Raw genomic sequence first — 20,351 nt, 5'->3', positions numbered from 1 at the left:
AAAATGACTTCTTCATTTGGATTACAAAGATTTGTCAAGACCGATAACATATTCCAAACAATTCTGCATACCACCCGACCCCCTAAATTTTGTTGAGCTTAATTTTAATATTTATAAACAAACCTCCCCATGATGACAGCAAAACAGTTCAAATGCATGGTTTCCGTCAAAAACTTCTAAACACTTCAAGTTACAGTGTACAATTTCTTTGCAGGCTGTCATTTTTAAAAGAGGAATTTTCCATGAGCTCTTCAATTACATTCATAAAAGTCGACGACTTGTAAACGTGGAACGCACCAATCATGACTTCGATAACAGCGCACCAATGAGAAGAAGACTTTCGATCGCGTCATCCAATCACATCACTGAGCTAAAACGATTGGCGTCGAATCTTCATTTCAGAAGGTGGCGCTAGACACCAAAACTTGTTTGCCATCTGCCGAAAGAAAAGAGCGGAATGGGAAGAAGAAGAAGAAAAAGCCTCGAATGCATTCGCAATCTTGCGTCATCCTCGAATCGTGTTCGACGAAATAACGGTTCCAGAATTCGTACGGAACTTACAGAAGCTTCAGCAGCGAACGTCCATCTTGACCGAATCGCGTAAACTCTCGTTACAACTTCGTGTCTGGATAAATTCGAATCGGTGAACCTTGACGCTTTTCAGGCGAATTTAGCGTATCTTATTTGAGCTAGCTTAGCTTGCTAGCCGCTAACAAAGGGACGCACTTGTCGGCAACACGTCGCTAAGCAGAGATCAAGCGCGAGTGTAAATTGTTGTGATTATCGTGTGAGAATGTGTACAAAAAGCGTGAAAGACGAGTACGAAGCGGAAGATTGTCGACCAAAAGAGGACAACGTGGGATTACATCTACTCCTGGAAGCTATTTTGAAACAGTCTCAAGGCGTGTTGCACAACGGAACAGGTTTGTTCACTTCGTCCTCTCACTTGTTAAGTAACTTTATTATTATTGGTAACAAACTAGAGGCGTCATGCCTTGTTCGATTTGACGGACCTTTTATTTGAAAGATTTGTTTTGCTGTTCTCTTTTTGCCACATTTGCATGACGGGAAGGGGGGGGGTCGTCTTGCAAGGTGGTTAGGAAGTGTGTGCCACTGATGCATTGATGGGGAGAAAGGTGGACACTGTAGGGCAGGGATGGGCAAGTTGGGTCCCAGAGAGCCGCAGCCATGCATGTTTTCCATGTCTCCTGCCTCCAAACCAGGTGTTTCAAGTCATCAGCTCATCATTACGTTCTGCAGGAACCGCTCAGCTGTGTTGGAGGAGGGAGACCTCAAAAACATGCAGGACTGGGGCTCTCTAGGACCCAACTTGCTGTAGGGGAACTGGCAGTGATGGGCAAATGAAGCTTTTTGTGAAGTTCCGAACCACTTGGACGAATTGCTTCGAAAATGTCCAGTTCTTGAAGCTTCAGTTATAGTGCCCTCTGCTGGCGAAAAACAGGACTGCACTGGATTTTAAACCGTTTTGCTTTGAAATCTTTGACACGCACGCTCACACACGCAGCCACTAAAACGCAATAATAGAATCAAAATACATTTTGAGTGGTGAACGCGTGCATTGTGTTAGTGATTTGACAGTTCTGGGGACATATCTCATCGATTGGATGTGTCTGTGTAACTATGGTCGTGATGTGTGTTTCTGAATTAAGCCGGCGTCTTCTTTTTTCTTTTTTTTCCCTCACAATTCACAAATAATCCATATTAGTAAAATCGCTCACATCACAAGGAACAAATGATGCTGTAGTGCGTGAAGATGTTGGTTCATGAGACCAGTGAGCAGAGGTGGGTAGAGTAGCCAAAAATTATACTCAAGAATAGTGTTACTTCAAAATAATATTACTCAAATAAAAGTAAAAAAAAAATCCCTTAATTACAAATAAAAAAGTATTTGCTGAAAAGAATACTCAAGTACCGAATAACTGCTTAAAAATGAAGTCTCCTTTATTTTTTTAAAACGTCTTCAGACAAAAATATAAAATCATGTGCAAATGCTGACATCTTCAAATCATAAAAATAATTAAAAAAATAACTTCTTAAGCTCGAACAACAGTGCAAGCACTCACGGTTAGTGCAAGCATGCACAATCCATTCACAAATGGTGGCGTAACTGGCTTGGCGCTGCCTCCCAGTGCAAAAGCACCAAGACGGCATCTTTCAGTCGACTCTTTTGGGTTCTCATCACGCCTGCCAGTCCTCAACCAGGGCCGCAGTTCCTGTATTTCTGTGCATGTCCTGTCCGCGGAAATGCTCCCGCACAGTCAGTCAAATGGAGCGCTGGCGTGAGAATATGGTAAATCTATTCATGTATAAATGGGACGGCGGGTAACGTGCGGCCCAATATAGCCGGGTAAGAGTAACGTTACTTCTGCACACATCTACTCAAGTAAAAGCAAAAATTATTGTGTGGTAAAAACTACTCTTAGAAGTACATTTTTTTCCAAAAAGTTACTCGAGTAAATGCAACAGAGTAAAAAAAACTCGTTACTACCCTCCTCTGCCAGTGAGGATATGCCGTTCAAAGAATAGGCAAATCTAAAATCGGGCTTGAAGGAACTGAGCGATTAAAAAAAGAAAAAGTAGGTCTTCAAAGCAGCACATACCGTCCACGTGTTAAAAAAAAATAGTGACAAGGTAATGAAGTCATTGCTACTTCCTACGTCATAAGTCACATGATGTGAAGCGAGCTTCGAAGCTTGCTTTAAAGCATCAGCGTCAGCCGGCCATCGTTACGAACTTTGGTAACATCCCCGATCTCTCTCTCTGCATTTGTCTCTGTATATATATATATATACTATATTTTTTTATATTCATGTTGTTGTTTTTTACAAAAATACGGCTTGTCATGAATTATGCGTGTTGCCATTATGTTTCAATAATAACATGCAGCATGAAAAAGTCTTCTTCTTGGTCTTGTGTCCTGTAGACGTGAGTGGAGAAGAGCTTCATCCTGAGCAGCAGGAGCTGCGACCTCCTAACAGTGAAGAGAAAGCAGAGGGGGCGGAGCTCTCAAACGCTCCAGAGATGGTCATCACACCTAAAGATGATGAAGGCGACGGAGACGGCTCTGGAGGCTCACAAGCGGACAGCCTCTCAGCTCCACTGTCAGATAGTGACACTATGACGTCACACTCTCCAGACGAGACCGAAGATGATGATTTTGATGATAATGATTATGAACAGCCTAAAGGTGACAAAACAAGTCACTCTGGCAAAAAACATGCAAAATGTACTGTGTGTGACAAAACGTTTGCCAGGAAGTCATCGTTAAAAAGACACACAAGAATACACACCGGAGAAAAACCTTATTCCTGCCAAGTTTGCAGTAAAAGATTCTCTATAAAATGCCATTTAATAACACACACAAGAACCCACACTGGGGAGAAACCTTTTGCCTGTTCAGTTTGTGATAAACGATTCCCAACTATGGGACATGTAAGAACACACACAAGAACACACACTGGAGAGAAAAGATTTGCCTGCCCAGTTTGTAATCTTGGAGTCACTCAAAAGATTCACTTAATAACTCACATGCGAACCCACACAGGAGAGAAACCTTTTGCCTGTTCAGTTTGTGGTAAAAGATTCTCCGTCAAGGGAAGTTTAATTCGGCACACAAGAACACACACTGGTGAGAAACCTTTTGCCTGCTCACTCTGCAGTGCACGTTTCGGTGATCGCTCAGCATTGGTCACGCACATGAAAATACACAACACCTGCACGATATGTGGTCTTCGATTCCTTCAAAAGATCAGCTTAACAAATCACATGAGTAGTCACAATGGGCATAAACCTTTTGACTGTTCACTTTGTGATAAAATATTTTCTAGAAAGGGAGAGTTGATCACACACACAAGAATGCACACTGGGGAGAAACCTTTTAAATGCACTGCGTGTGGTCTTGGTTTCGCTCAAAGTAATCGTTTAAAAAATCACACAAGAACACACACGGGGGAGAAACCTTTTGTCTGCTCATTTTGTAGTAAAAACTTCACCACAAAGGATCATTTGAAAATTCACACAAGAACACACACAGGAGAGAAACCTTTCGCCTGTTCAGTTTGTGATAAAAGATTCTATGTAAAGGGGCATTTAAGCAAACACATGAGAACGCACACTGGTGAGAAACCTTTTGCATGCTCAGTCTGTCCTTCCACATTCAGCGATAGCTCAGGCTTGAATCATCACTTGAAAAGGCATGCCGGGGAGAAACTGTTTTCATGCTCTGATTGTGACAAAAGCTTTACTTTGAGAGGCGCTTTGACAACACACATGAAAAAGCACACTGGTGAGAAACCATTTCGTTGCAGTGCGTGTGATAAACAATACCCCCATCGCTATTTGCTTAAGAAACACAAGTGTGCTGGTGAGAGAAGAGCAGCAGCCAGTGAAGCTAAAATCGAATGTAAACAAACTGACTCTTTGTGACAAGCTGTGCTCGATGTGATCCGAAATAAAAGTCATCAAACGGTGAACTTATTGTTGGGAGTCGTTCCAGGTGAATTATTCAAGTTTAGCCAATTATTTGTGTATTAACTTTTTGTTTGAATTGCTGTTGTTAGAGATTGAATAAATATTGCAAATTGAGATGAGGTATCTAAAAACAGGCAATTATTCATTCTGATCAAATTGATCTGATATGGAAGAAAAATATATTGCAAAATTGCACCCTGATGATTTTTGTAAAAAATTGATCAATTGCATGCAAAGAACCCCCGGCCGGGATTCTTTGTTGTTGCTGCTGTATTGATACGTGAATGAACCAATTCAAACTGCCTGATGTTACAGTAGCGTAAAGAAAAAATCCAGTGCAATCTTTTTAAGTGAAATTGTATTTACCTTTTAACTACAATCCATTTCCGCTTAATAAAGAAAATGTTTTCAAACATTTATTAAGGTACAATTTTAATTTTAATTAAATGTGATGAGGAGTAATTGAATCACTAGGTACATTTTGAAGGAGCCATTTATGTGAACATGCATGTAGGTCACCAAGTTGACCGTTAGATGTCACTATTGCTATTGTCACTGTTCGCCAACCTTTTGAAGCAGGAAGTGGGATTACTCATGAGTTTGCAGGTGTGTCGGTAGATACGATTGGTGGCGCATTATAATTTTTGGTCCACCGTGAGTACGCAGCGTCGTGTGTTTGTTTTTTTCGAAAGTTTCGGCGGGGCAAAGCGTTTTTTTTTTGAGGTGGAATTGTGGTAAAAGTTTGAGAAGGCTGGACTCGAGGCTTGGAAATCCAATCCAACTTTCTTGAGCTTCCAAACTCAACAACCGTCGCTGCAGCTGTTTTCAGAGGAACAGAATAGGCAAAAATAGGTTGTTTGCACCGGCTGCAGTAGTACTCTAATTAATATTACATTTGTGGAATAAGAAACTGAATAATTCGTAACTCTTAATAGGGGTCGCCATGTTGGACGAAATTGTCCTCTGCTGCAGTCCACAAGTGACGTCACAAGAACATTTCTGCCTACAGCACATTTGGGTGAACCTGCTTTGTCGTCAAGTGCAGCAGTTCAAAGGTCGTCAGCATCAAAGCCAAGGTATGTGCACAATCATTTTGGTCTTCAAGTGCAGTTGATAGACAATCGTTGTATGCGCTGCCTTGCTCAAAGGAGGAATCAAGCTCACAGTGACCCGTAGGATTTTTTTGTGTTAAAACTCAAGAGTACATTTACAATTTGTATAAAAAGTGTTTTAATACATTTAGATGTGTTAAAATCATATGGGAGTCTTTAATGAATTGTACAAAAATTGTTTGTTTTTTTAAAAACCAAACAAACAAAAAAAGCTCTCCCTATCACAGATTTTTACTTGAACTGCATGTAGGCTCTTACAAATACTCAACAGGGTTCAAGATTGGCTCACAAACATAAAAAATAAAAAAAACTTTATTTCATTTACTCCTACTCTTCTCACCAAACTTGTTTGGTCATCTGATAATTAACAGATTTAAATAAACATTAACATGCTAATCACTTTTTGTGGAATATTTTGAGAAATGTTCTGAACTGCAATAATTCAGCCGCTCATTTGACCTCTGACCCAATGGTTGGGGACCTCCTGATTTAAAGCATCAAACTAAGATTTTACATTTTGAGTCCTTAAGTTTTAAGTCTAAGAAACATGTTCTTTTTCTTTTCTGTCTTTTTTTCTGAACCTCACATAATCATCATAAAAAAAGAAAACCTAAACGTAGCTTTATTGCATTTCGGCTCTACAACAGTTACTGGACGCCATCACAGTTTGAAATATTTTATTCAGAAACACATTTACATTTCTTTTTTCACACGTTACCAAGAAGAGTCCAACTTTCCTCTCAGATTTGTTGAAGCTTCATTTGGCGCTGCTCTTCTCAACCGCACACTTGTGAGACTTCAACAGCTGCTTGCGAGGGAATTGTTTACGGCAAACACCGCAACTGAATGGTTTCTCACCAGTGTGCGTTCGTATGTGTATTGTCAAAGTGCCACTTTGGTTGAATCTTTTGCTACATGTGGAGCAAGAAAATGGTTTCTCCCCAGTGTGTGTTCTCATGTGATGACTCAATCCTGAATGATCACTGAAAGTTAAGTTGCAGACTGAACAGGCAAAGGGTTTCTCGCCCGTGTGCGTTCTTGTGTGTCTCTTTAAATCTCCCTTCCTGGAGAATTTTTTACTGCAAACTAAACAAGCAAAAGGTTTCTTGCCTGTGTGTGTTTTCATGTGTTGCATCATCACCGTACGATCTCTGAAAGATAAGTTGCAGACTGAGCAGGAAAACGGTTTTTCGCCAGTATGTGTTCTTGTGTGTGTTTCAAATTGTCCTTTCCGAAAGAATCTCTTGCCACAAACCGAACATGCAAAAGGTTTCTCTCCTGTGTGTGTTCTTGTGTGTACTCTTAAATGTCCCCTTTCAACAAAAGTTTTGCCACATACTGAACAAGCAAAAAGATTCTCTCCGGTGTGTGTTCTTGTGTGATTTGTTAAACTTCCCTTTGTGATGAATCTTTTATGGCAAAGTGAGCAAGAAAAAGGTTTCTCGCCAGTGTGTGTTCTTATGTGATAAGTTAAACTTTCCTTTACTGAAAATCTTTTATCACAAACTGAGCAGACAAAAGGTTTCTCTCCGGTGTGTATTCTTGTGTGTCTCTTCAATGATGACTTGTTGACAAAAGTTTTGTCACACTGAGAACATTTCCAGCGTTGGTGGTCAGTTTCACATGTCTGATCGCCTTTGGTTTGCTCATCATCATCATCATCATCATCAGTGTCAGAAGAGTGTGACGTTACGTCGTCACAATGTGAAAGTGGAGCTGAGAGGCTGTCTGATTGTGATCCTTCACAGCGGTCTCCTTCAATTTCTTCTTTGTCATCATCTTCACTCTTCACAATCACATTTAATGGAAAGTTGGCGATGTCAGCCTCCTCCTCTTCCTCCTTCATGTGGGAAGGCTCCTGCTCCTCTTCCTCTTTAATATCAGGGTGCTGTGGCTCTTGCTGCTCAGGATGAAGGTCAACTTTACTGACATCTGCACGACACAGGAAGACAAATGCACAATCTTGGGCAAAGTCAGACTTTGCTCAGTCAAGTCTTATGTTGTGCAATTCATGTTTTTTGACAATGTTTATCAGCAACATACAATTGTGAGGGCTTGATGATTAAATAATGTTTCTTTCAGTGGCGTGTGGTAGTTTAAGTCATTTCAAATATAAATTAAGTAAATATTTTTTTTTAAGGGGAGCAATTCATTGATGTGTGACAATTGTACCTGCAAGCAAAAAGAAAAACTCAGGCATCAACCTGAATTCTCATGTCTAGAATGTTTCATTAAATGTAAAGTCATTCATAGATGAGGGATTAACTCGTCTGCTTCACACTTCTGAGGTCTGGAAAAAAAAAATTCTGCTCAGATTATTACACAATGCCGTTTTTGTATTTGTTTTCACTTTTATTAATACGAGTGTTCAGTAGTAAATATTGCTGTCAATGTAAAAAAAAAAACAAGAACCTAAAACTAAATCATTATGTTAGACTTCCGTCAAAAACTGATTTCAGTTACTTTAAGCAGTAAAAACAGAAAAAAAAATGTCCGTACAGTCACAAAAATGGACACCCGAACAAGACATAAAAAGAGGAATATTATTCCAAATGTCTTAAACCTCGGATAGGAAGACGTGAACAAACCTGCTCCGTGTGCTGCTTCGTCTTGAGTCTTCTTGAAAACAGCATCCGAGCGTTGACGTTGTCCTTCGTGGTCCTCTTTCGACCGAGAAAGTTCATCCTCGTATTCTTCTTCTTCTTTCACGCGTTTTGTACACATTTTCCCACGATAACCACAACACTTTGCACTTACGCTTGATCTCTGCTAAGCGACGCTGCTGACATTAAACGCGTCTCTTTGTTAGCTAGCGGCTAGCAAGCCAATAAGCTAGGCTAAGAGAAACGAGATCGAAGAAGCGCCAACGTGCACCAAGACAAGTTGATCCGGACACCAATTTTCAAAGAATAATGTTTTACTCAAGTTAAGTCGTGACTGACGCATTGTGTTCAGTATGAATTCGGGAAGAATTATCCTTTAGAGGCGGAGCTGAGGTTTGTGTTGTTCATTTTGTGGGGTCATTTTACATCATCGATGACGTTCAACATCTACTTCCGCCCACCGCATTGCGTTAAATCAAACCATAAGATTTAACAGCTACGTTGGATTTATGTGTCACATATCTGTAATCCAATTTGTATCGCTGCCACAAAAAGTTCAACATCACGTTATAAACGTATTTTCACGCTGAAACGCTAGCTTTAACTTCCGGTTCAGGTCACTGGCAGTGTCCTATGTGTTATAAATCAAGAATTAGCTACGTCAATCGCGCAGCTCTTCTTTAATACTGTAAAAAATGAAGGCTGAGTAAAAATGATTAAAATGAAAGATGTAGAACCTCCACTCCAACCAGAAGGAACTGCCTTGTTTTGCCAAATACAGAAGTCAGCTCATCATTTTTTTTGCATGATAACTTTTCACATTAAAACATAAAACTTGTCACGTTATAACGTGTAACTTAACACGCCATAACATGAAATGTATCACGTTCTGCGTGATATAGAACTTTTTCTCTCTCCCTGGTGTACAATGGTGGCAATATGCGCTATCGAAAAGGAACATGTGGATATCTTGAATTGGTGTGAATTAAACAAATATATTAAACTGTATTTATGACGAGTCTGAATCACATTGAATCAAAAAATATATATATTTTTAATTTACTCTAAGACCACAATCCAGTGTGTGTTCTTGTGTGTGCTAATAAATGTCCCTTTCCAGACAATCTTTTCCCACAAAGTGAGCAAGCAAAGGGTTTTTCTTTAGCGTGTGGTCTTGTGTGTCTTTTCAAGGATGACTTGTTGACTTTCTTGTTGAAAGCTTTGTCACACTGGGAACATTTGATGTTTTTATGGCCTTCTTCATCTTCACTTTTGACAATTACAGCCAATGCAAACTTGCCGATAACAACCCCCTGATCTTCCTCTTTAATACGGGTCATCTCCAGCTCTTTCATGTTGGGGCACGGGTCCGGCTCGTTCTCCGTCTTCTGATGCTGTCAGCAGAATTCAAAAGACAAACATTAAAACCGACATGCAGTACATGACACTCCAAGTACATATCAGCTAGGTTGCCTAATTATGTAAATAAATTAAAAATGGCAAGAAAAAAATCACCTGTCTATTAAGCCTGTTACATGTTACAATACAGTACGTGGAATGAACAATAGTACAGATGGTGTGTAGTTTATTTCAACAGCTGCTAATTACAAAAGGACTGCTTTGCAATATATAAACTGATTAAATCAATACATGTTTTATTTTAGAGCCATGTGACATGTGTCTACAATATTGCTAAGACTCCTGTGGTCATGCTTTTTTTTGACAGTGAGTGCACCATTCATTTTCAATAGGAATTTGCATCACCATGGTAATGCATGATAATAATAATAATAATAATAATAAAAGAGCTTCTGATACCTTTTGATTTGTAGGGGTACATTTAACATCACTACCAAGTACCCACAGAAGCTTGTCCTAGTATTTATTGAACATGTCACATCATGTCATGTCATGCAACGCAACTACTTAAATAACAGTATTGCTGCTCATGTTTATAGTTCTGTCATTGCTTACTGTCAATATATTTTTCATACTCTTATCTTTTTGACATGTACTCCACTACCATTCATAAACACACACTGAACTTTCCCTTTGCGTTACACACGAAACTATATTTTATTGTCTCTGTGGTTGCACTCTGTGTAATAACAGTAACATTCAAGCTAATCGCATATCATTTTGTCTGAGAAAAATGGCAGAATAATGACAAAACGATATCATTTATGAGAACACATTTTGCGGCTTCTTGAAAACAGCATCCAGATGTTGACGTTGTCGCTCCTCCTTCTCGTTTGTTCGACAAAGTTCCCCCTCGTACTCTCCTTTCCTTCTTTTTGCATTTATTGTCACACGATAATCAAAACACTTTACGCACACATTCGATCGCCCCCTCCCTGTTTAGCGATACATATGTCGCTTACAAACACGATTCTTTGTTAGCAGCTACAAAGCTAAAATAAGATAAGCCAAGCTAAGCTAAACTAGCTCGAGAAGATTTGCGTGCAGCGGCCACGCGTACATCCAGACACGAAAATCAAAGTAGGCCTAATGATATTTTTGTCCCGTAAAGTAGCGATGAACATACTGTGTCGATGCTTTGGTACATCCAGTATTAATTCAAGAAGATTTGTTTGGTAAACTTCGTTTAGTTACAAACAAAAAAAATGTACACGGAAATACTGTCACGGAAGGGAGAAGGTCGAACAGTTGTTTGGGATTTGTAGTTTCCTCCCGGCCCACTCTGTCAGTGTCAGCTCCAAATTACGTCCATGCCATCCACTCATACTCAATAACATGCTCGGAAAGGCATTTGGAACGTTTAAAAATATGAGCTACTGTACAAATGTTTTCAAAGGCTCTTTTTGAACATTTAATGATTTTAGTGTTCTTCATTTGTAAAAGTGAGTCACAGCAAGGGTTTTAATAGTTTAGGATTTTTTTTATTATAGTTCATTTCCATTTCATTTTGACTTTTTTTTTTTACTTGAGTTTTTTTTTAAATTTATTTTTAGAAAAGGGTGTTTTTTAATGCTTTGTTTTAGTTTAGTCAATTAATCTTCATATGAGTTATAGTTTTTAAAATAAGATATATTTATACGGAGTATTATTTGTTGCGTAAAAGATAAATACCATGTCATGATGTAAAGTTGGATTGTGAGCTCATATGAGGTTTTTTGTCTGTTGCCACTTCCTCTTTTGGTGTTGCAATGGCATTTGCATTTTTTTCTTCCTATTTTTAATGTGGTTGTGTTCTCGTCGTCCTCGAGTGCAGATCTCGGGATTCCTCTTGAAGGTCAGAAAAATCTCATTTGAGGCCCGTGGTCCATGCAGCATGTTGTTTTCTATGTTGGAGTTTGATTTCATGATGCTCTTGCGCTTCAATCGTCAGGATGAAGTGGCGGCTTCTTGTTTGGCTGCTGCCGCTTTTGGCTCGTTGTGATAGAGTTCCTCGACACTCTAAAGGTCTCATGCGGATCAAGGATCAAGGTCTGAGTCCGGGTCGAGGGGACACCCCAAATGAAGATGCGGGCCGGGATTCAGAGCAGTGTGCGGACACAGATTGCAGAAATAAAAGCATACACGAGAGTTGTATGGTTTTGGACCGCAAACTAGGTGCGTAATTGATTATTTTTCATAATTGTGTACATTTTGTATGTCAAAAATGGGTCAAAAGTATACACAGTTGTACCTTGACTAGAGTACAATCCCGCAAATAGGTGAGTTTTTCGACATGGCTGGGAATTGGCGGGAAAAAATTGTGAATATGTAGAATTAGGTTATGAAAATCAGGTTTCAGGTCAGGTTTAGGGTTTCAAAACTGTGTAGAAAAGCAGGGTTAGGGTTTATAGCTTAGGGTCAGGTTTGTAGTTGGAGTTTCAAATTATGGTTGTAAACAAGGTTTATGATTTCATATTACAATTTCAAGGTAGGAGTTATAACAGTATAAAGGTTTCAAGACAAGTATCGGATTTCTTTCCGGACCAGTGTTTCAAAATAGGGCTTCAAGGCAAGATTAGGGATTTCACGTAAGGGTTGAAAGTCATGTTTTAGGGTCAGGTTGAAGTTTTAAAGTTGGGTTTTGAAGAAGGGTTAAGGTTTGATCATATGGTTTTAATGTGAATATTGGGGGTTTGTGAAAAGTTGGGGTTTTCAAAGTATGGTTTCAAAGTAAGATTTCAAGCCAGGGTTACGGTTTCAAAGTAGGATTTCAGAGGATGGCTTTAAAGATAGAGTTAGTGTTTCAAACCAGGATTATTGTTTTGAGTCCGTTTTTGTAGTTTGGGTTCCATATCATGATTCCAAGCAAGGGTTGGTCTTTGAAAAAAGGTGAAGGTTTGAAATGAAGTTTTCAAGTTAAAACAAATGAATAAGGTTTGCTCACCCTGTGCTGCATATTTATTGACAAGTTAAAAGAAGAAGAACAACAACAAGGTACGTTTTCAACAGGCCTTGCAGATGCCGAGCGTTGTATGGCGCAAGTCAATGCAATCTTGGAAAGCGGAAAGCCTGACGTCCACTTTGAGTGAGTATTTTCATGCAATGGCCGCCAGCCAATGGCAGGGCACGTACGGACGGACAAACCAGCATACATTTCAGAGGGAGGGATGGGCAGCCAAAATGCTGGAGGGGGCCACAATTTGTCATCAATGCGACGGGGGGCACACAAGACCACTCACTTCCTAACCACATGGATGATAAAATGCAATTTTAAATATGGACCAAACCTGATGTTAATGTTTTCTATTTTTAATAATACACTTTTCATCGCATGTACAAAAGATCCACACTCCAAACTCAACAACAAAATAGGCTTGGGATGTAACGATAACAGCAATATCATGATATCGCGATATTAAAATTGCCACGATATTGTTGTTGTCATGTCACGATATCAAAAGCAGCACATTTGTTAAAAAGGTGTGAGTGTATTCCAGTTCTAGCACCCTCTGGTGGTTACTTTATTAGTGCAGTTTAATTTTAAATAGGAATGTTTTGGCCACTACCGCAGTTACCTGTCATAGAAAGCAGTCATACCAGCAAATCTATGTATTTGTTTATTTTTGGCAAAATTGTAGGTTTTACACTGTATCGTGAGTTTTTTTTTTTTTTTTTAAATATTTATCACCAACCTCCCCACAATATCGTGATAATCGTATCATGAGGTTCATATTGTAATATTTATCATGTAATAATGTTTGGATATCGTTCCATCCCTACACATAACATGCTTCCAAGTGCACTCTGCATAGACCTGGAGTAAGCACAACTAATACATGTCTGCCATCTAGAGGTGAATGGTGACATTACAACTTAAAAGTAAAGTCTACTCCTCACAGTTCGGCACCTGCTGATTTACAAATTTGCAGATGTTTTTTCTCCCCCCTCCAATTTTGTTGTTTTTCTTCTTCATTTTTTTGTACTTTCTGTGATTTTGCTACCCCCCCCCCCCCCCCATCATCATCAGCGTTTTTTGAAGAATTTTTTGCTAATTTCGTTTTTTTTTGAAAATGCGAAAATCCTCATTGTCTTCGGCCATTGTGTAATTTCACACCCAAATGTGCGCATCCGAGCAAGAACACGACCAACGGAAAGAAATGCAAGCGGCGTCGCGTGCTTTGATTTTGCTATTTGTCTGAAGAGCAATCAAGCGTCTGGAAAAGTCTCTGGAGCAGATCAAAGTCAACGAGACGACGTCCATGTTTGTGGGCCGCCTGCTCGCCCTCCTGTTTAAACCCAGAGGACGTCCGTCCAGCCTGCACATTTCTGCCAGCGAGCGCGAGGTCAGCGTCCCAACAAGGAAGAGCGAATTGTTCATTCCGATCTCGCTGTCCTCGATGCAACTGCGACGTCGTAATGTGGTGCGCTCGTACGCTACAAAATGTCTCATTCAAGTTCTCTTCCTGTTTATTGTAGGCCAACGCGGGCGCGACGGTCAACAACAGCCGAGTCAACGTCCGGCTGCCCGGAGATTTGCTCTCCAGCTTGGACGACACCGTCTTGTTCTGTATGGTCACCTGGCCGGCATCCGTTTGGGTCCGTGCATCCGTTTGTACCACGCATGAGGAGAAAGTCGAGGAAACGCAAAACTCTTTTTCTCATCGAAAATCATTTCAAGGAAGCAATGAAAGGAGAGGAAAGTAAGACGTAAAGTCAGCGGCAGTTGAGATCTTGAGTGATCGAGATTTTGGGGACATCAGCAAAATAGATCATTTTATGTTTGTACTTTTACTAAAATACTTTTTTTTTAAACAGTATTTTCAAGTTAAGAACACAGCGTGAGTACTTTTGCCACCTCTGCACGGAACAGATTTGAAATCAGACTTGCATTAGTGGTCTCACGCACACACACAAACACGAAGTCCTCAAAAAAAGAGGAAGACGTGTCGCTTGCGTGTCAAATGCAGCGATTGTTTTGTATGAGTTTTACACAATATTTATTTCCTGTAATGCAATTAGTGGAATGCCGGCAGAACATTTAAACACAATGTGCACACTCACACACAAACTGCTGTGGGCCACAGATCACATCTGGACACTCACATGCAGACAAACCCAACTAGGCCCCGCCTCTTAAGGCCTCGTTACACCAATCCGACGTCGGCCCAGACAAGAAAAATGACCTAAATACACACCGACCCCGACTATTATGTACCTTCAGCGAATGCACGAGAAGTAATTCCCCTCCACACCATCGGCGGCGGTAGCGGTTATTTTTGAAGGCAAACGGAAACCTCTTACGGGGGCGGGATATAAAAACCTAAAGGATGCATACTGGTTACTTTTACTGATTACAAACAGTTGCTATACTTCTCAAGTATAAAAGTAAATCCTACCGGCTATATCCAGTCGCGTCCCCATGTCATGCCATAGTTTGGCTTTCATAACTTTGCCGGCATTCCCTTTAACGGTAATGTCATCTATTCTGGTCTCTCTTGAACCGAAGAGACAAAGTCATCTCCCCGATCATCTGTCCAGACAGACATTGTGCGTTCAAATGCGGAGAGTACAGCAGGGTGACGCAAAATGAAAAAGGTCCAGGCTTTCCATCTATACGGTTTAGCCGCGTCCGTCACTTCCTCTTCTTGCCCCGACGCCGATTCAACATGTCGAATTTGCTGTCTTGGGAGGGATTGTTCAGACTGTTTCTTTTTCTTTTTTTATGATGGTTTTCTCTACATTGTGCACATTTGTTGTCCATAATTGCAGAACGTCACCTCAGAGCAACTCTACCAAAACAGGCTGCTGGGCTTGAGCGTGCGCGGCAAAACCATTTCAGGACTGCGGGAACGAGTGAACATCACCGTCAACGGGTTTAGCGTCAATGTAAGTCAAAGGAGGAAAATACATTTTGTACTGTCCAAACATGCGGCGTGTATGGAAACGTCAATGTGGTCAACAGGAAAGCCAAAGCCCCAGATGCGTCTTCTTGGATTTCTCCACAAACGGTGAGTCGTTTTCTAAGGAATTGAGAGCGTGCATAACATTTAAAGGCATAAGCTTATTTGGGGAAATCCTTGTATAATAATATGAAATAATGTCAATGTTATCTCATGCATGCTTTTGTAATGTCAACATATCGGATGTCTCTTTGAGATGTGAGCAAAATTGTGCGTTGTTTGTGCGGAGGCAGCGTTCAGCAGCAGCGGCTGTCGGACCATCTGGCAACGCGGTCAGAGTCACGTGACCTGCTCCTGCGACCACCTGACCTACTTTGGCGTTCTCATGGTCAGCACTTCTTTGATGAGCGTCACTTTCACTTTCAGTTCATGAGCACGACAAACACCACGTTGGGCTGAATTTTCGTGACCTGCTTTCAGCTGGTCTAAAGTTTCATCTACTTTCAGTTACCAAACCACCCTCGATCCACCGGAACGTCCTCCAGCCCAAACACGCTAAACTACATTGCACGGCACGAAAATCGAGCCCAATGTGTAATATTTGACTGAAGGGAGGAACAAATGGAAGCGCAAACAACACATACAAAACAATCAAGTGGAAACTCGCTCTTGTTTTGTGACCTTCCTACAGTTTCTTCACTTCATTTTCCATCGGTGCGCAACCAAAGCCCGTCACTCCTGTTGCTGTTTTTCCATCACAGGTGTCCGCTCCTCTCTCGGCGACAAATGAGGCGGTGCTGTCGTACCTCTCTCTGATTGGCTGCAGCCTTTCCCTCGTCGCCCTCGTCATCACGCTGCTGCTCTTCGTCACCAATAGGTGGGAAGAAAAAAAAAAAAGTCTTCCACTTCCTTGCCCAGTATGCAACTTTTATTTTATAAGATAACCACATTTTATTTTACTTTCATCTCGCGTCACACCAGACGTTTAAAAAAAAAAAAAAAGTGCAAATTTTATTAGACTTTTTATAGAAAATATCTTGTAATTTTCAAACAACATGTCCAACTTAAACCTATTATGAATTATTCTTCAAACATTTGCACCTTTTAATTAAACTTGTAAATTTAGATTTTTCTTGAAAATATCTCACTTTTATATTTTTTCTTGACTACTTCCGAAGACATTTCCTGACAAATATAATTTTGTAAAATTGTGACTGTATTACAATTTGGACTCCCCCACCCCCCAACATGTATTTTAAAACCAAATCACTGGCTATTTTTTCCTAGAAATATTCTTTTTTTTCCCTTCCTAAAGAATCTGTGAATTTTTTTTCCAAAAAAACCTCTGAGTTTGTTCACCTAAAAACGTCAGAGATTAATCATGTAAAATATTGCCTTTGTTTTTCTAAAATAAGCAAACATTTTTTTTCTCAAAAGTAAACTGCTTTCATCTGAGTGACATTAACTTTGTCTTTTGTGTGTATATATACTTTATATGGCAAATTTGCGTTTGTGTCTGGCAGGAAGCTGCGCGAGGACGTGTCCATGAAGGTGCACGCCAACCTGGCCGTGGCGCTGATCCTGCTCAACGCGCACTTCCTGTCCAGCCGGGCGGCGGCGCTGTCGTCCGACGGGCTCTGTTTTTACGTGGCCCTGGCGCTGCACTACTCCCTGCTGGCCACCTTCAGCTGGATGGCGCTGGAGAGCTTCCACCTCTACCTGCTCCTCGTGCGCGTCTTTAACATCTACATCCGCAGATACATGCTCAAGCTCGGCCTGGCGGGATGGAGTGAGTCCAAATGTAGTACCCGTTCTGACCTGTAAGACGTTGATCGTAAGTTCTTTTACTTGCGCGCAGGTTTTCCCGCCGCCATCGTGATCGTGGCGGTCTTCATCGAACCCGACGCTTACGGGCGCGTGGCCCTGGATGTCGCCGATCCCAACAGCACTGAAATGTAAGCAGGCAGGATTTGACTTCCATTCGGATCTTGGGTGGGCAATGCAGTGCTTCACATGACCCGATGGCTGGTGCGGCGTGCGCGCAGATGCTACCTGGTGGACGGCACGGTGAAGATGGTGAGCACGCTGGGCGTGTTCAGTGTGGTGTTTGCCTTCAACCTCGTCATGCTCGTGGTGACCGTCCATCGTTTGATCGGCCTCCCGCACAGGAATCGGGTATACATAGTCCAGTATTTTTCGGGAATTTCACCAGAATGACACTTTTTTGTGTGTGTGTGCAAATTTTCCTCATAGTCTAATTCATGCTAGTTGGACTTTTTAAAAATCTCATAAAATTAAGTTTTTATTCTCGTAAAATATTTTCTAGGGGTGTCAAAATGAGTGCGTTCATTTTGAGTCAATTTAAAGTTCCTTTAACGCCACCAATTTTTTTAATGCGCGATTAATGGCCACCCTTTACTTGCAAAGACTGTACTGAGGGAATTCCAGTTGCAACGCAGAGGCAGCGTTGTCACAGTTTTAAACGTGTAATTATGCCATCTAGTGGCAGAAAAATGACCTCACCACGAATCAATATCACACTACACTACAGTACATCTTTTTAATTTCAATTCAAATGTATGAATTATTATGAAATTACTGTACAGTAACTAAAAGATGCAGCCAAATTTCTATTAGTTTAACATTTTTTCCACTTTTATTTTAATAAGAGTATGAAAACTTAGGGGACTTAGGGGGAAAAATTGAATATTCTGTTCTATTGCTATAAAAACATGGAACCTACCAAAAGAAAGATTAGAGTCTCTTCTTTCATCGGGGGAAAAAAGTATATTTCTATCTGTTTCCGTTTTGCACTAATTAGCATTAGAATATAGCTAAGTTCCACCATTATTCACAAATCTATTTAGAATTGTGAGTAAATGAGCTTTTTTTTTCCAACATTGCCCTGGTTGATCTCTTATACTTTGCTGCCACCTGCTGGCCGTTTATGTCTTGACTACCATTGCTTTAAGCTTTCTCTTCAGTTCAGAGGCAACATCAAAGCTCTAGCATTAAAAAAAACATATAAATACATCTTTGGGACACTTTAAACATTTACAATAAAACATTTCTACGTTTTTGGGAGCAAATGAGTTCATTAGGATTACAAATTGAAATCGCCTGACACCCCTACTGTTTTCAAAAATAAAAGAAAAAGTTTTTAACTCTAAAAAAAAAAGCCTGTAAATTTCCGATATTTTTTTTGAATTAAGAAAAAAAAACTTTGTATATATATATTTTTAGAACGTATAAAAATAACATTAAAAAAAAAAAAAAAAGTTAGGACAGATGGTTCGATAGACAGACAGACTTTTTCATAACCTGTATCTTGCGACTGTGTTTGCGCACGGCGGCCATTGCGCCGGTCAGTTTGGGCAGGGCGAGCGAGGGCGAGCCAAGCAGAACATCAGCACGCTGCTGGGCGTCAGCACGCTGCTGGGCATCACCTGGGGTCTCATCTTCTTCTCTTTTGGCTACCTGAGCACGGCGGGCCTCTACCTCTTCTGCATCCTCAACTCGTTGCAAGGTGCGCCAAACATCCTCCTCGCCGGCCTTCCGTCGGCTTCTCACCGGCCGCGTTTGGTCCTCAGGTTTCTTCATCTTCTTGTGGTTCGTCTTGTCTTGGAGAAAGTCGGGCCCGTCGACGACCAGCAGTAAAACGCCAAGCGCCAGCAGCTGAGCCGGAGAGACCGCCATTGACTAATAAATCCAATTCTCACTCTTTTTACAATTCTGTTTAGTGGAAGCACATTAATTCTTGCTTAATGTTGGGGGTCGGGGGTCATCGCAACTCTTCCTCTGAGGTCTCCGGTTCTTGTTTGGCCTTAATTAGACAGGCTCTTGTTCCTCCGTCCGTCCGTCCGTCTTCTTCCGCTTATCCGGGGTCGGGTCACGGGGGCAGCAGCTTTAGCAGGGAAGCCCAGACTTCCCTCTCCCCAGCCACTTCAGCCAGCTCATCCGACGGGACCCCAAGGCGTTCCCAGGACAGCCGAGAGACTTCGTCTCTCCAGCGTGTCCTGGGTCGTCCCCGGGGCCTCCCGCCGGTAGGACATGCCCGGAACACCTCCCCAGGGAGGCGTCCAGGAGGCATCCGAACCAGATGCCCGAGCCACCTCAACTAGTTCCTCTCAACGTGGAGGAGCAGCGACTCGACGCCGAGTCCCTCCCGGATGACCGAGCTTCTCACCCGATCTCTAAGGGAGAGCCCGGCGACCCTGCGGAGGAAACTCATTTCGGCCGCTTGTATCCGGGATCTTGTTCTTTCGGTCACGACCCACAGCTCGTGACCGTAGGTGAGGGCAGGAACGTAGATGGACCGGTAAATCGAGAGCTTTGCCTTTCGGCTCAGCTCCTTCTTCACCACAACGGACCGATACAGCGTCCGCATCACTGCAGACGCTGCACCGATCCGCCTGTCGATCTCCCGCTCTAACCTACCCTCACTCGTGAACAAGACCCCAAGATACTTGAACTCCTCCACTTGGGGCAGGACCTCCTCCCCGACCCGGAGAGGGCACTCCAGCCTTTTCCGACTGAGGACCATGGTCTCGGATTTGGAGGTGCTGATCCTCATCCCAACCGCTTCACACTCGGCTGCTCTTGTTCCTCTTCGTCTTTAATACGGGGGCTCAGGCTCTTCTACCTTTAACATGCAGGGGTGGAGGGGGGGCTCCTCACCTCTGTCAAGTAAGTCCTCCTCAACAGTAGTTGGCGCTATATTGCGGCAGTTTAACACATCAGCGAATCATCATCTGCAGCTGGATTTACATGGAGCCTCGTGTTCTGATTAGAGTGAAACAGAATGAGCAAACAGAAGGAAGATGCTCCATATAAACACCTCAATGGGG

General features: G+C 41.6%; 3 protein-coding genes across 6 annotated transcripts; 2 read left to right on the top strand and 1 right to left on the bottom strand.

The window, feature by feature from the left end:
• Positions 1-459: 459 nt before the first annotated feature.
• On the top strand, positions 460-4,497 carry LOC144050186 (uncharacterized). The gene is made up of 2 exons (XM_077563242.1): positions 460-923; positions 2,945-4,497. Exons 1-2 carry the CDS (start codon positions 794-796, stop codon positions 4,444-4,446), a joined length of 1,632 nt encoding a protein of 543 aa, XP_077419368.1. The 5' UTR covers positions 460-793; the 3' UTR covers positions 4,447-4,497.
• Positions 4,498-5,090: 593 nt separating this feature from the next.
• Positions 5,091-19,234, top strand: LOC144050183 (adhesion G-protein coupled receptor G5-like). 4 transcript variants are annotated; one of them, XM_077563238.1, is made up of 15 exons: positions 5,093-5,343; positions 5,427-5,567; positions 11,630-11,779; positions 12,614-12,689; positions 13,806-13,947; positions 14,081-14,236; positions 15,374-15,490; positions 15,567-15,612; positions 15,798-15,892; positions 16,266-16,381; positions 17,028-17,293; positions 17,363-17,459; positions 17,550-17,679; positions 18,874-19,030; positions 19,095-19,234. In XM_077563238.1, exons 2-15 carry the CDS (start codon positions 5,435-5,437, stop codon positions 19,181-19,183), a joined length of 1,770 nt encoding a protein of 589 aa, XP_077419364.1. In that variant the 5' UTR covers positions 5,093-5,343; positions 5,427-5,434; the 3' UTR covers positions 19,184-19,234. The 4 variants fall into 4 exon arrangements, with proteins under 4 accessions (XP_077419360.1, XP_077419363.1, XP_077419364.1 ...); XM_077563234.1 differs by having other exon boundaries at positions 5,091-5,343; positions 18,874-19,234; XM_077563237.1 differs by having other exon boundaries at positions 5,092-5,343; positions 14,081-14,200; positions 18,874-19,234.
• On the bottom strand, positions 6,266-10,831 carry LOC144050202 (uncharacterized). The gene is made up of 3 exons (XM_077563269.1): positions 10,752-10,831; positions 8,192-9,600; positions 6,266-7,535 (listed from the first exon to the last, which is right to left on the bottom strand). The coding sequence occupies exons 2-3, from the start codon at positions 8,325-8,327 to the stop codon at positions 6,361-6,363; spliced, it is 1,311 nt and encodes a 436-aa protein (XP_077419395.1). The 5' UTR covers positions 8,328-9,600; positions 10,752-10,831; the 3' UTR covers positions 6,266-6,360.
• Positions 19,235-20,351: the final 1,117 nt, after the last annotated feature.

The sequence above is a fragment of the Vanacampus margaritifer genome, chromosome 4 (assembly GCF_051991255.1).
Source record: "Vanacampus margaritifer isolate UIUO_Vmar chromosome 4, RoL_Vmar_1.0, whole genome shotgun sequence".
Lineage (NCBI taxonomy): Eukaryota > Metazoa > Chordata > Actinopteri > Syngnathiformes > Syngnathidae > Vanacampus > Vanacampus margaritifer.
The sequence above is the reverse complement of the archived record's forward strand: the minus strand, read 5'-3'. Positions and strand labels throughout refer to the sequence as shown.

Excerpts from the sequence above, each read along its gene's own strand:
- LOC144050183 (XM_077563234.1), top strand. The coding sequence starts at position 5,435 with ATGTTGGACGAAATTGTCCTCTGCTGCAGTCCACAAGTGACGTCACAA. Across the intron at positions 11,780-12,613 it reads GGTTTTGGACCGCAAACTAG|GCCTTGCAGATGCCGAGCGT; the intron begins GTGCGTAATTGA and ends CGTTTTCAACAG. Across the intron at positions 15,613-15,797 it reads CTTGGATTTCTCCACAAACG|CGTTCAGCAGCAGCGGCTGT; the intron begins GTGAGTCGTTTT and ends GTGCGGAGGCAG.
- LOC144050186 (XM_077563242.1), top strand. The coding sequence starts at position 794 with ATGTGTACAAAAAGCGTGAAAGACGAGTACGAAGCGGAAGATTGTCGA. Across the intron at positions 924-2,944 it reads CGTGTTGCACAACGGAACAG|ACGTGAGTGGAGAAGAGCTT; the intron begins GTTTGTTCACTT and ends TGTGTCCTGTAG.
- LOC144050202 (XM_077563269.1), bottom strand. The coding sequence starts at position 8,327 with ATGTGTACAAAACGCGTGAAAGAAGAAGAAGAATACGAGGATGAACTT. Across the intron at positions 7,536-8,191 it reads CGAAGCAGCACACGGAGCAG|ATGTCAGTAAAGTTGACCTT; the intron begins GTTTGTTCACGT and ends TGTGTCGTGCAG.